The sequence below is a fragment of the Rhincodon typus genome, chromosome 6 (genome assembly GCF_021869965.1).
Source record: "Rhincodon typus isolate 14 chromosome 6, sRhiTyp1.1, whole genome shotgun sequence".
NCBI lineage: Eukaryota > Metazoa > Chordata > Chondrichthyes > Orectolobiformes > Rhincodontidae > Rhincodon > Rhincodon typus.
The window spans coordinates 51,010,272-51,025,684 of record NC_063337.1 but is presented as its reverse complement, the minus strand read 5'-3'; the positions used below and the strand labels follow the sequence as shown (position 1 = coordinate 51,025,684).

Here is a 15,413-nt window from a genome sequence, read left to right as displayed (position 1 = left end):
CTACTCCACATGTTTGTTGATTGCATTAGGGGTTGAAAGGCAGACCTCTAAGACTTCCCGTGCATGTCTGTGGTTGGCTTGAGCTAGGGTAGTCACATTGTCCCAGTTAAATTAATGGTCTTTCATTGTCCAAGTGTACTGAGATGAGGGAAAGTTTGTTGTGTCGTTTTGCTGCTAGGTGGTGTTTGTGTATCCTGATGGCTAATTTCCTTCCAGTCTGGCCGATGTAATGTTTGTTGCAGCCATTGCAAGGTATCTTGTAAACTACATTGGTCCTGTATATCATGGGTATTGGGTCTTTGGTCCTGGTGAGTGTTTGTCGTAGTGTGGCACTGGGTTTGTGTGCTACCATAATTCCTAGTGGTTGTAGGAGTCTCATTGTCACTTCTGGTATCTTCTTGATATAGGGTAGTGTGGCCAGTGTCTTGGGACATACTGTGTTCTCTTGGCATTGTCTATCTAGTAGGCACCTGAGGATGAAGTTGTTGGGATATCTGTTGTTAGCAAATACCTTGTATGGGTGCCCTTCCTTCTTCTTGCGTAGTTCTGGTGTGTTGCTGTGAGTTGTGGCCTGTGTGAATAGTGTCCTAACACAGCTTGGTTTAATGACATTGGAGTGATTGCTGTGGAAATTGAGGATTTGGTCAGTGTGGGTTGCCTTCCTATACACTACAGTTTGGAACTCCCTAGTTATTTGTTCTACCCTGACGTCTAGGAACGGAATTTGATTGTTGTCTTCCTCTTCTCTCGTAAATTTGATCCTGGTAAAAATATTGTTGGTGAGATGGTGTGTTTCTTCTAACTTGATACGTTTAATTATGACAAATGAGTTGTCCACGTATCGGCTGCACAGTGTTGGCTGTATTAGGGGGAGGGTAGTGCGTTCCAGTCTTTGCATGACTGCCTCTGCAATAAGTCCTGAGATGGCTGACCCCGTACCTGTGCCATTGATTTGTTTGAATATTTGGCCGTTAAAAATGAAGTGTGTGATGAGGCATAGGTCCAGTAGTCTGAGTATGTTGTCCTTGCTGATGCAGCTGTTTGGAGTTTGCGTTCCTGCTGTATCCAGTAATGTGGCAAGTGTTTCTTTGGCTAATGATATGTTAATGGAAGTGAATAGTGCTGTGACGTCAAAGAATACCATAGTCTTGTTGTTGTTGATTTTAATGTTCTTGAGCTTAAGGAATTCCTGGGTTGAGTGGATGGAGTGGGGTGATCTGTCGACCAGGTGTTTGAGAAGTGCTTTTCTCTCTGATGTGTTTAGGGTGTCCCATTCATTCCTTCAGTTCAGTGTAGGGATTATAGTTTGTCAGATGGCTTGTTGTGTTTCATCCGTGAGTCCATTGCCTTTTAGTGTAGCTTCCATTGTGGCCATGAGGTCTGTTCTGTTCGCATCTCATTGGTTATAGTTTAGTCTATGTATTGGGACAGCTTTCTCAGTTTCTGTAAGTGGTCTGCTGGATAGGTTTCCTATCCATGATTCTGGTTTGTTGTTGTCCTTGTCTTTGTGGTGGATCAGTTTGGTCAGTTTCTCATGTAGAATGTGTTTTTTCTTTGTTGTGGTCCTGTATTGTATGATGGTGATGGCCTGTTCCAGGTTTGTAGTCCATTGCTGGTTGGTAGTGTTTTGGTATAATGATTTTTGGCACGAAATTTCTTGCTTGTACTTGTAGAGTCGGTTATGGACATCATTGATCATTACCCGTAGCATTCTCTAGCTATTTTGTTCAGCTCTTTTGTACACTTGTGGGTTGTTGAGTGGAGGTTTGTACTTAACACTGCGGGTCAGTACCTGGTTCCTGAGGCAGTTGTGGAGAAAGTGAAGTTGTTTGCGGGTAGCACTCAGTCGGTTGGTGAAGGTTTCCGGTTTTCGGGCTACTTTGAGTGTGTTGTGCCCGTAGGTGTTTAAGGTTCTTGCGAAGATACTGTGGTTTGGAACTCCCTGTTGGTCACTTGTTCTATCCTGATGTCTAGGAACGGAAGTTGATTGTTGTCTTCCTCTTCCATCGTAAATTTGGTGAAAATGTTGTTAATGAGATGGTGCGTTTCTTCTAACTTGATGCATTTAATGATGACAAACGTGTCGTCTACATATGGGAGTCACTCTGAGTGCACTCGGACAGTGAAGGCCATCAACTTAATTGGGACAATGTAACCATCCTAGCTCAAGCCAATCACAGACATGTACGGGAATTCCTAGAGGTCTGGTTTTCAACCCCTAATGCAAACATGTGGAATTAGACCCCATATACAAACCCATGCAAAAAAGAACTAGAAATGACACAACCCAACTTAACAGACTGGATCATATAAATTCCAAGCAGAGTAGAACAACATTGCTTCATCAGAGGCCGCACTGATGATGTTATCTAGCCTGGTGATGAGACATCTGTATGATAACCAGCTCGGCGAGCAAGCCAACAACCTCGTCCACAATCCGAGGTACAAATCTTCACAAGAACCTTAATTAGATATTGGCTAGTATAGGCTTGTTGCTGAATGTAAAATACAAAGACTGCTTACAGGAGCAACTAGTATCTCTGACCTGGCGAGAAGCTGTAACACATACCTAACATCACAAAAGTCAAATAAACTAAAGTAAAATGCTAAACAAGCAAAAGCATATGAAAGACTCTTTCAAGTATTTCCCTGATGCAAATAATTGCCTCGTAGTTTGCTAGTTCCATTTCTGCAGGCTGGAAGATTGCTTTTTTCGTGTATTTTAATAACTTTACCACTAATTTGTATACTATGTTAAAAGTTAAGAATAGTAAAGACCTTAATTACTTATAACCGACTCACCAAACAGCTGGTTTCTTAATAGAACACAAAGAACGAATTTCAATCAGCTTCAATAAATATACCTATGCCTCAGAATGCCTGTCTTGGGAAACTTTCATACCTCTCTCCTCTAGAAGATGCAGACAGTCTGTCTCAGGGTCCTCTCCGTGACCTGTTCGTCTAGCTAGGCTGGGGACAAGGAGTTCTGCTGTAGCTTCCAGAGGGAGCAGATGCATCTGTACGTATGGCTGTCATGCAAATTAACCTTCTTTTAGATACTCTACAGTGGTGTATGCTCTACCACTAATCATTTAGATAGGCCCAAGACAAAGCAGAGACAAACTCCCTTTAACAAACCTTACCCATTACCAGCTACTGGTAGAGGTGGCAAATACTACAAGTTACCAGGTTGATTATCTGGGAAAAGATCAGAATTTCAACCAATGGCTTCTACAATGTTGTGCTTACACAACTTATTTCTGTGCAGGGTGATATCTGAATATGACAGTTTCTGGATTCTTTTCTTTGGTAAAGGGAGATGAGTTAGAATAGAAAGTTGAGGGAGAATGGCTCATTCCCCATTTATTTTACTGTTTCCACTCCTGACTACTGCTCAGTGCTTTGTCATGGTGGCATGGATAATTAATGGGAACTTGAGAGGTTCAGATGATGTTGGTAGAGGTAGTGCAGTTTTGGGGGGTGGGAGGTGGTGTGGGGTTGGGGGGAATATGATTCAAGTAGGGCAATTGAAGCCATTCAGTATTTAACAACTCTCCATGCCTTAAAATAGTATCTTGCTAAACCACATTGAAAGACAAACATATACATGACGAGAAACAACTGGATTTGGTTTTTAAACAAAATACTTCCATACTTACTGTAAGACTCAAAATGCACATCCTCAATTCAGTTTCTATACTAGATGTTTTGCAGACAATTATAAAAGATACTAATCTCCAATACTTTATACCATTAAAACAAGTTTATGTAATAGGAATTTTCTGAAGAAGGGTCTAGGCCCGAAATGTCAGCCTTCCTGCTCCTCTGATGCTGCTTGGTCTGCTGTGTTCATCCAGCTCTACACCCTGTTATCTCTTTATGTAATAGGATTTCATTTATAATCTCATAATTTAGAAACTCACCACAAAGCAGCTAGCTGCTTATCTGCTTGAGTGGCTGTTACATCTGAATGAATCTTCAGTCTCATGGCATATCTTTAAACAAAATCCAAATTAAAGCAATGATATAAATAAAACATCAAAGTGAAATTATTTACATTTTACCATATTCACTGCTAAACTGAGACAGATGCTTAACATACCTCCATTAAAATATTTTAATCCGATATTAAATTAGGCAATACCAGCAAAGAAGTACTAAAACATTAATTAGTTTTACTTCAATTAACGTGCAGTATTTCTAAATATGCCGAACAATTCCGTCCTCTTAACAATACCGTGTTATCCATGTAAAGGGACTTTGTGAAGCTTTACGTATGACCTAAAACAATCAAACCAACCACTTTCTTTTCCTTTCCCCAAAGTTCCAAATATATTTTCTTCAAGTATTTATCATTTTCCTTTTGAAAGTTACAATTTGACCTGTTTCCACCATGCTCACGGGCTGTGCATTTCTGATCTTAAGAATTTTAAAACATTTTCTCACAACACCTCTAGCTCTTTTGCCAATCATCTTTAATCTATGTTCTCAGGTTAACAATCTTTCTGCACTGGGAATTGTTCCTCCTTACTTTACCATCAGTGGAAATCTCAGATGCAATGTGCATAACTCGGTTGTAGATTCTAGGAGTTTGGTACTTGACTCCCAAATTTTAAGCGGTTAACCTCACTTGACCTGGAAGCACAATTTTACACTCATTTCAAGAATATCAAATAGGTGAGATTCTGATTTTATTATGATGGTAGTATTTTCTTTAAATAGTGATGACCAATTGTAAAGAAATGAGTGGTGTTCATTTATTATGCTGCTTTTTTTTGTTTTATTTCATTTATCAGCAAACCCGCCTGTATGACGGTTCCAATTAGGTAAATCTCTCACTTAAAATCAGAAATGGAAGTAAACTTGGATTTAGCCAGTGCAGATTAAGTACATCTGAGTTTCCTTGATTCAGGTGCTAACTCCAGACTTCCAGTGCAAGTTTAATGTAATATAAATTCTAAATTCTAAATTATTTCAGACAGCAGACAGAGTGAAAGACACAAAGTAACTCGGAATGGGGCGGAATGGGGAAAGTGAATTTTAAAGATTTTGGTTATATTTGCTAAGCAGATCATATCTCAATGATTAACGATATCTGATAATATATGGTCAATTAAGGCAACATAAAGAAGTTAGTCATTTATCCTGGGATTGAATTTAAGATGGAGGTTGTGTTGTAGAATTCCAAGTCTTGCTGACAAATGAGTTGAGAAAGTAATTCTGCTATGTAAAGGAAATGGGCAACGTTCAACAAATAACTGTAAACTGTAAGATGTATTTGAACAACTCACAAGGGACTATCTGCCATTTGACTTAAATTTTATTCAAACTATTTGGTTTTCTCTTTAAACCTATAGGTACAATCTTCCACATTGGAGTCCTAAGTATTCACACAGCTAGAATTTTACCAAATCAGGATGACTCAGAACACTTCCAAATTGGAGGCATGGACAATTCTGACATTTCTGACTTTATCACTGTTTGTGGGTATCTTTTTAGGGTGTAGGCTGGTTCAGGTATCAACCAAGATACCTGCCTCCATTGTGGAGATTGGCATTCCCCACACCTCCACAATTTTCATGGAGTCGGGCCGGCTTCTTCAAGATTCATGGTTCATGGCACCTCGGATGTGTTGCAAAGCATTTTCTGTATGAGGAAACCTTTTGAAAGTCGAGTCCAAAAAGTCCTTCTCATAATCCCCATAACAGGTGATGTTCCCCACCCACCAACTATAGCCGCTCATGTCCCATGCCAGGTCCTTTGAAGTATGAATAGCTGAAACTGCAATCATTGGAAACATCAACCTTGTATAAATAAACGTTATGAATTGGCACCAGAAATCAGAAAGCTAGAGCTGTCAGTTGAGCAGGGACACAGATCCTTCAACTGAGTAATGGATGTCCACACTCTCAGCCAAGAATACATTATGAGGCCAGGCAAACACCTCAGTCCCTCCTTGATTGATATCTCTGGTTTTCTGATATTTGTTTTCAATTTTTCAATGAGATTTCACATTCTTGCAGTTTCAGCTATTCAGATTTTAAATGGTCTGAATGATTGACACTTTTATTGAAATTTATGAAATTGATCTTCTTTCATAAAGTGGAAATTTATCAATGAATGAGTGTTTCAAGGCTATCTAAGATTACAAAGGGATCTTGATCAATTGGGTCAATGGGCTGAGGAGTGGCAGATGGAATTTAATTTAGATAAATGCGAGATATTGTATTTTGGTAAAACAAAAAAGGGCAGGACTTATACAATTAATAGTAGCGCCTTGCGTAATGTTGTAGTAGAGACAGACCTATAATTTGACATTCTTTGACATTTGCCTCACAGGTAGACAAGGCGCTTAAGAAGACATTAGGCACGCTGGTCTTCATTGCTCAAACTGTTCAGTATAGATGGTGGGACGTCATGTTGAGGTTGTACAGGATGATGGGAGGCCTCTTCTGGAGAGCTGTGTACAGTTCTGGTCACCCTGCTATAGGAAGTGTAGTAATTGTAATGAGGTCAACCAGGTGGACCTCATAGAATATGAATTCCCTGATTGAGGCTGTTAATCTGGTCCATTCAGATATCCTGACAGATATAAACAGGAGTGTCAGAGGTTTTGCTCACTCTGAGAGCTGGCTCTGAGGGAGATGGATCAGTGTCAAGGACTCTCCACTGTAAAAGAAGAGTGACTTGGTGACTGTGTACTGGCCTCTGTGGAGTTATTTCAGGAAGAAAGTTATTAAACTGGAGAGGGTTCAGAAAAGATTTACCATGATGTTGCCAGGAATGGAGGTTTTGAGATATAAAAATAGTCTGGGACGTTTTTCATTGGAGCATTGGAGGTTGACCTTATAGAAGTTTATAAAATCATTAGGGGCAAAATAAAAGTTGAATAGCAAGGGTCTTTTCCCAAAGTTGGGGCAATTCAAAACTAGCAGACATATTTTTAAGGTAAGAGGAGAAAAATTTAAAGAGGACACGAGGGACAACTTTTTTACAGACACTGGTTCGTAAGTGGAATGAACTGCCAGAGGAAGTAATGGATGCAGGTACAGTTACAAAATTTAAAAGACATTTGGATAAGTACAAGAATAGGACAGCTGTGGAGGGATACAGGCCAAATGCAGGCAAGTGGGACTAGTTTGGTTTGGGATCATGGTCAGCATGAACTAGTTGGACTGAAGGGTCTGTTTCTATGCTGTATGACCCTGTGACGTCCTACTGTCATTATACTGTTTTCTATACAATGTATGTTTGGCAAATTGGCATGGAAATAACTTGGCCTGGAATGGGGATATGAAGAATCATCTTGTTTAGTTAGGGGTGTAGACTGGTTATGGAGAATGAGTAGCTTTTGGTGTTGGGTGGGTGCATAACATGGCATGAGTAGACATGTATACACATAGGAAATACATAGGTGTGAAGGAGTGTAAGTGGTGAGGACTGGAAAGCCTTTCTGTTTCACCGTAACTGGGGTAGAATCCCAAAACAGGCCTTTTGAACAGCCTGCCTTCGCATCCAGCAGCTTATGGCCACCTCTGATCATTTCCCAGGTTGGTTGGCCAGACTACAACTTGCATCCATCCCTCCAGCACTGAAAATCCTCCAGCACTTTCTCCTCCAGTAGGTGGGCTGTGCTAGGAATTTTCCTAACTTCTATTAACTGCCTCAAGGATGAAAATCCAGACCTAAATCAAGAAAGTGCATACCTTTAGCTTTTATTTTCCATCCTTTATAATAACCAGTCAGAGAACTGTGGACTAAAGTTGTACAATTAGGTTCTTACGGAGCACTTAACTGGAAAATCCTGTTCGAAGTATTTAATTAGCGATTGTATTTCTGACCACTAGATGGCAGCATTTAACTTGACATACCTGATATTTCAATAATAAATTCAAAATCCAAATAAATTTGCAACTTCAGCATACATTATTTGTTAATATGATTGTGCAAGTAAAAAGGTCTGATCTATCATATGTTGCCAAATCTTAGTTATCTTTTCAAAATTTCAGGTTTGTTTGTTGTTACTCTGCTCTATTGTATGGGCAGAGACCAGCCTGGCCCACTGAATGCTTTATTGACATCTTTCACATTATTTCTCAACTCCATAGGAGAGATGTCTTAATAGCTGCCTTAAGTAGCTCTCAAAATGTAATCAATATGGCTAAATGGTAGGTATGGGTTAATACTAATTTAACCGTGAGGGCTTAATATGAACAAAACATTCCTTTGAGGCAAGTTTTCAAGCATGCTAGTCAATAGATGGGTCATTCAGCATGCCCTGCTTGTTATGGACCAGTGTGAGACTATGTGACTTCTTCCCAGGTGGCTGAACAGCCTGGGCCTGCGAACAAAATACAGAGAAGTTATCAGACCTCCTTCAGCTCAGTAGCTCTCTCTGTTCTTTGCAGTAAAAGCCAAAGTTAAGCCTGAAGAAAAACAATTTATCTTTGTGTCAGCAGGTTGCTGTAAGCTGTGAATTTTAATAGATAAGTCAGAAATATTTTATAACTGAAAAAGCCACCCTGTGGCCTCTTGCAAATCAGTGGAAGCATCCAGAGAAGGATGAGTAAGGAACAGTATTCTAACCAGCAAAAGTAACCCTTCTGACAGGAACCACTGTTCTCCCTTCCCAGTCTTTCCCTCTGTCCATAAACACCCCTGTTTTTTTCCCTGTCTGTTGGTCTGTGTGTGCATAAGGGGGAACGTATATGTGGATTACAGTACTAATTAGTAGAGTTATATGCTGATGGTTCATAATGTTTACCTGTACCTAGAGTCTAATTACCTGTGATAAATACTAATTATTGTTAAGTAGAGAAATCAGTTCCATGTTTTTTTGTCAGTCTGGGCTGGAAAATCTTGTAAAATTGGAGAATATTGTGTACTTTTTGGAATCTTTAAACTTTGTGACAACTCTGGGAATAGCGGGCTTGATTTTCAGCATGCTACTCCAGTGAAGTTTAATGATATCCATGTCAGCTTTGCCACAATCTGCTTAGAAGGTGATGTAATTGATGAATTCAGGCTGGAGAAGTAATAAGGGAAAACCAGGAAATGACAGAGAAACTGAGCAAGTATTTTAAATCAGCCTTCATGATAGAAAACATGAATAGCATTCCCAAAAAACTAAATAATTAAGCTGCAAAATGGAAGAGGAAATAAGTATTGGGGTACAATTGGGGCTAAAGACCAATTGGTCCCTGAACCTGAGGGGTTGAATCTTAGGATATTAAAGTGAGTAGCTATAGAAAAAGTCCATTCACTGATAGTGATCATCAAAAAATCCCTAGATTCTGAAAAAGTCCCAGAAAATTGCTAATATAATACCCTTAATCAAAAAGGGAGGGAAACAAATAAACTGGATCTGTTAGTATTACATCTGCCATTAGGAAAATGTGAGAATCTATTATAAAGGATGTAATAATATAGCTTGATGCAGTATAGTATCAAGCTGAGTTGGCATAGCTTAATAAAGACCTGAACAGGAATTCATACCTGACAAATTTGTTAGAATTCTTTGAGAAGGCAACACGCAAGAAAGATAAAAGGGGACTAATAGATGTAAAATGTTTGGATTTTTTAATAAGTATCACATAATAGGCAACTGAATAACTGTTGGGAGTAGTATATTCACATAAGGTAGAAGATTGGCTAACTAATAGAAAACAGATAGTTCGAATAAGAAGGGCATTTTCCGATGTGGGTGTGTGTGTGCGGTATGGGGATCTGTGCCAGGGCCATAATTGTTTATGATTTTTATTAATGATGCAGTGAATGTACTATTGCCAAGTTTGCGGATGATGCAAAAATAGGAAAGAAGGTAGGAAAGCAAGTGATGAGATGTAGCAAAGATTACAGAAGGATATAGACAAGTTAAGTGACTAGGCAAAATCTTGGCAGTTGTAACATAAGTTGAGAAAACGAGGTTATGCCCTTTGGCGGAAGATTGGAGAAGCTGAATAGTATTTAGATGCAGAAATATCGCAGAAAGCTGCAGCACTTTGGGATTTGAGGGGACGTCAAATTTCAGCAGGTATAAGAAAGGCAGATGGAATGTTGTCTTTGATGTCAAAGAGAATGGAATATAAAAATAGGGACATCTTGCTTAAACTATACAATGCTAAACCATACAAATAGTTGGATCACTAATACGAACAGTTTTGGTGTTCTTATCTGAGAAAAGATATACTGGCACTGGAGGCAGTCTGCATGTGTTTCACTGGACTGAAACAGAGAGAATTTCTTATGAGGAGAGGTTGACTCAATTGGGCCTATACTCATTGGAGTTTAGAAGTGTGAGAGGTGGCTTTATTGAAACATAGAAGATTCATATAGGGGTGACTGGGTAGATGATAAGTAGTTATTTCCCTTTGTGGGAAAGTCTGGAACCCAACAGCGCTATCTCAGAAAGAAAGGGTCACCCATTAAAGCAGAGATAAAAATGAATTTGTTCTCTCAGAGGGTAGTGAATCTGTGGAATTCTTTACCAGAGATGTCTATAGAGGCTGGAACATTAAGTATATTCAAGGCTGTTTAGACAGATTTTTAATCAGTAATTGAATCAAGAAGTTTTAGGAAAAGGCAGGAAAGTGAAGTTGAGGATTATCAAATTAGCCAATCTCACTGAATGATGAAGCAGACTTAATGGGCAGAATGGCCTACATCTGCTTCTACATCTTATGGTCCAGCTGACATTGCAATGAAGTGGTTATATCGATAATTTCAAATCTCAAAGTTCATGAATTCAGCTTTTACTTTGAAATTCATAAAGCTGAATTCAATAAATCTGTTGATTTGTTGTTGGTATCAGAAAAATAAGAAGGAAAGGTATGGGATGGCTGTGAAAACCATCATGTGGTTGACTTTTATGTTTTTTAAAATAGCTGAGTAAGCCTCCCAATTACATATCAATCATTAAGAAGGGGGTTTACTATTTTCACAGGAATGTGTATGTTCAATAAATATATTGCCATTCCCTGAAACCAAAGAAGAAAATGGGGTACAAGAACATGATAATTTCAGGGTCCATTTTCAATTAATCTATGAAATTCCAACAATTTTGAATCACAGGATCAACTTCTAAGGCTGGATATCATGGCCTCAGATAGGACCTGGTTTTGGCAAGGGGTGCACATAAAATATGATAGGTGGCTAGCCGACTACCTCCTATTCAGCATCAATTCCGTCCCCACAATATGTTGTGGAAGTCAACAGCCTGCCCGCCATTTAAAAAAAAATGAGCAACTGACCCTATTAATAAGCCAATTCATCCAAATTATACACTGCCCTTGCCTTAAAACATTTTATATGGACAGGTGGGAAATGGATGTATGTTTTTGGTGGGAGCTCTGTGTACACTGGGGACACTCCCCTACATGTTATCCCCCACTTAGTTCCTCCCTGCCTTCAAGTGCACCCTTAGTCCCTTAAAACTCTCCCTTGACCCACAGATACCTTGCAACCCTAACCATCTGGGACATAGTCCTGGTCATACAGGAATCATTGCTCTTCCCTGTGCTCCTCCATCCAGATTCAGCTGCTGTTTCTGATCAATCTGATTGGCTAGCAGCTCTTGAGGGTGGGTCTTCCTCTCACTGAGGAATGGAAGTCCAACCTTAGTTCCTCCATATCACTCACAGCGTTTTACTGCTGCAGAGCAGACCTTTTGAACATTGGATTATCACGATTCTGCTTTTCCTTTTGGTGGTAGTGTGTGTGGAAGGTAAAGCAATGTGCATCTTACCACAATCTTAAAATTCGACTCCAGGACCCTTGATATATCATACATTTCTACTTTTGTAATGAATAGTCCCTCCTAGCTTCTGTTATCATTTCAACTATCCTTATTTTTGAAATCAGGAAACAAGATAGTAGCCTTCATTATTTGATATCCTTTAATAACAGTTTCACATAGGTAATTTCAACTGAAACTATTTTTTCTCAGAATCTGTGTTTTATGTTATGGACTTCTTTAAACTTGAAGTTGCAATTAATCTTGTGTTTCTTTACTCATTGCTGGAATTTTCCCAGTGTTTGACCAGGTTTTTGTGTGTTTCTTCCCCAAAGATGGTATAATACAGAATAAATGGCACCTCTTCAAAGTCATCTAGGATTTGTGACATAAAAGTTGAAAGATTTATAGAGTTGTAGTGATCGTAAAATGCATTCAAATGTACTAAAAGGATTATTAAATATCTACCATGTAAGTTAATCCCATTTAATTGTAATTGCTAGTTTCCACAATTCACATTTGAAATGCCTGACAACATTTTGTTTATCGGTCTGCATCGGATAAAACTTTTTCTATAGGTTAATTTTAGTCTTTGGAGAGGAAGGTTGGGAGTTTTATGAAGTTGAGAGCCATTTGAAAATGATGGGTGATTCCAAGACTCCTGTCCTGATTCCCTATGCCCGCAGCTTTCGCTGGGAATGGAGTAAGGATATGGGTTAGTCTGCCCTGTCAACCTGATCAGCTCCATTGTGAGTTGGAGCATCTGCTAACCCACAGTAATTTAGTTGAGTTTTCACTGACTTGTGATTCATGAATCTCAGAGGAGCTGTGAACTATTGCCTGGATTTTTGAACCTTTTAACGGACAAGTTCAAAAGCTAATGTTCATGCACCCTACCCTCTCCACCACCCACCCTCACTTCTGCTCCCCACCATGCCTCACTACTTACCAATGCCCCATCAGTGCTAACATATGCACATCCAACCTCTCTCTTGATCCTTTACAGCCCTATTCCGTCTCATTCCTCCACTAATCCCATAGGTCTCTCACATCCACCAAGCTCAAATATACTCTGTGTAACAGAACCAATTAATTGAAACTGCTTAGAGAAAAAACATTTATTCATAATTCTTTTAAGAGTATTGTTTCTCCTACAATGCTATAAAAGTGTTAATTAAACGAACTGACAGCCTACACTCATAATTGACTGGGAAGTTACTTACACAGCTCGAGAGAACTGTTGACTGTGCTTCATTGCCACCTTTATGTGTTAGAAAAACTTATTTTTACTGTGATCTCTTTTGTCAATGTCTCAATGTTTAGTTACTCTGGATTATGAGATCTGAAGTACTTAAAGCTTTTGTTATGGATACTTTAATGGTCCATTTGATAGACACTTCTTTGGAGCTGTAGGAGTGCCAGTATTTTTTAGAGAAATATGAATGGGTGTTTTCTTTTTCTACGTAGTTTCACACGTGCCATTGTTACCATAAAGTTGGTATATTCTGGCTGAATGGATGTTTAATGACTATGATGTGACATGGAGAGGATAAGGGGATGGATGGGGGTGATGAGTTGATGTTGAGATAGCATGGCTACCATTATTGTGACATGTGGAATGTGTGGAGAAGGGGCTGATAGGGTGTGAGGGATGAATATAGCCATAGAACCACGGCCACCTCCCAGAGAAGTGAGGTGGTGGTTTTATGCAGTCCACCTTGGCCTTCACTGGCCTTTGTGGCTCCTTCTGATCTTCCTGTCAGAGTGGCAGACGCGATACTTTACTACACTTACCATCACCTCCAAATCTCCTCCCCTACCCCCAACCCCAAGAGGAGATCACTTCACTTAGGGTCTTTTCACCAAAATGGGTGTTGTGAACGGGCAATTTCCCCAACTCTGATCCACCCACCTTGGCAGTGAAAATTCAGGCCAAAATATATTCACACTTGTTCACTGCTTGGTTTAATGACTCATACTGTTCTTAAAGAAGCTCGGAACTTTAATTTTATTACCTCAGGTTTATCCATTCTCTCTTGCTCTTCATATACTATTCACAGATTTCAACTGGGAGATGTCTGGCTGCAGAAATATGCTGTGCTTTTCTGCGACTAAATCTAAATGGTTGCCTAAACGAGCAAACTTCTCTGAAACTGCATTTACTGTTAATGTTTATATCGCAGTTTTTATGAATTCTAAACGGTAGAACACTGGTGGTCTATTTGCTGTTCCTGTGTTTAGTCTTTAGCATTTGTTTTTGGATCCACCTACCACATCATAGTTTCCTATGGTGTGATGTTCTGGACAGAGTACATCACCACCTTTCATTCAACTTGCTCAATTTTCTACTTAAAGTCTATAAAGTGACTGTGACATGATGTTAAATTGAGTTGTCTTGCAAAACTTCTAGTTAGTGATCTGCCATTTTTCTTGAGGTTGTACACTCAACACTATCTCCTGTCTGTATCTCATCCATAAAACAAATTGTTCTCACCTATCTTAGATTATTCTTCCATTTAGGAAATTCCTTTTGTATTTTCTTGTTTATATGATCATGATGTTCTTGCTTTGGTTTGAACACTTTTACAAAATGGTTTTGTTTGTCATTCCATATTGGCATTTGGTCAACACTGGGCAATCTCTTTTTCATTTTGCAACTTACTGCAGTAATTATCGAAATCAGTTGCATGTGATTTTCTTACCACACTGTTCAAAGTGATATCTCTGCTCCATTCACATTATTTACACAAGTGTTATTAATACATAAATATTTTAACTACGTTTTGCTGACTGCTCCTGATACATAATTATCAACAACTCTGTTTAAATCTAAACCTTTGCTTTAGTTACTTGGCTCTTACTTGATCATCTTTAATGAATGGAATGCAGTTTCCAATGAAGGAAAGATACTGACAACATGTATATTCATCATGTATGTAAATATTATTCAATTTCTCACCATACGTCAGCAGAAGATCAGCAGAAAATCCAGGAAATGGTGTAAATGCTATGTATAGTGTTCCTTTGGGATTTGTGCTGACCTTCCACCTGGCATTCTGAGTACCTCGAAAGAAACTAATGACATACTGATCAAAGATTTCTTCATATACTTAAAGCTCATATTAAAGGCAATTCACACGAACAAGATTCTTTTGAGATATGAAATATTCCTCAAGTCTAGCTACTAATAGAATTATATTAAATAAAAACCGAAAGAACTACAGATGCTGTGAATCAGGAACAAAAACAGAAGTTGCTGGAAAAGCTTAGGAAATCTGTAAAGAAAAATCGGAGTTAACGTTTCGGGTCCAGTGACCCTTCCTCAGAACTGATGGTAGCTAGGAAAATGTTGGTTTATATGCAGAAGATAGGGTGAGGTGAGGGACTAAGGAGTAGATGATGGGGGAATAGAGCCCAAAGAGAGAGAAGAGCAGTTAGACAGACAAAGGAGTTGACAATGATCTAGCTAGAAGGGTGAACAGCTGCTAACAATAGGTAGTGTATAATGGCAGGCTATGTGATAACAAGGCTTGGTGTGTGGGGTAGGGAAGCTAGGACATGGGAGAGATCAGGCCTTAAAATTATTGAACTCAACTGCTTTCTACCGGTAAGAAAGACCCTGAGCTTCTATTTGCCTGCCCCTTTAACACACCATCCCATTCCCTGGCCAACATCTCTGTCT

The 15,413-nt window shown here is 39.1% G+C and overlaps 1 protein-coding gene across 1 annotated transcript in view; it reads right to left on the bottom strand.

The window, feature by feature from the left end:
- The window catches only part of aff3 (AF4/FMR2 family, member 3), an 81,082-nt gene that overhangs the window by 12,985 nt on the left and 52,684 nt on the right, over positions 1-15,413 (bottom strand). Inside the window, exon 12 of the mRNA XM_048598001.1 lies at positions 3,924-3,995. Coding sequence (XP_048453958.1) covers positions 3,924-3,995 — 72 coding nt within the window. The remainder of the gene's footprint in view (positions 1-3,923; positions 3,996-15,413) is intronic.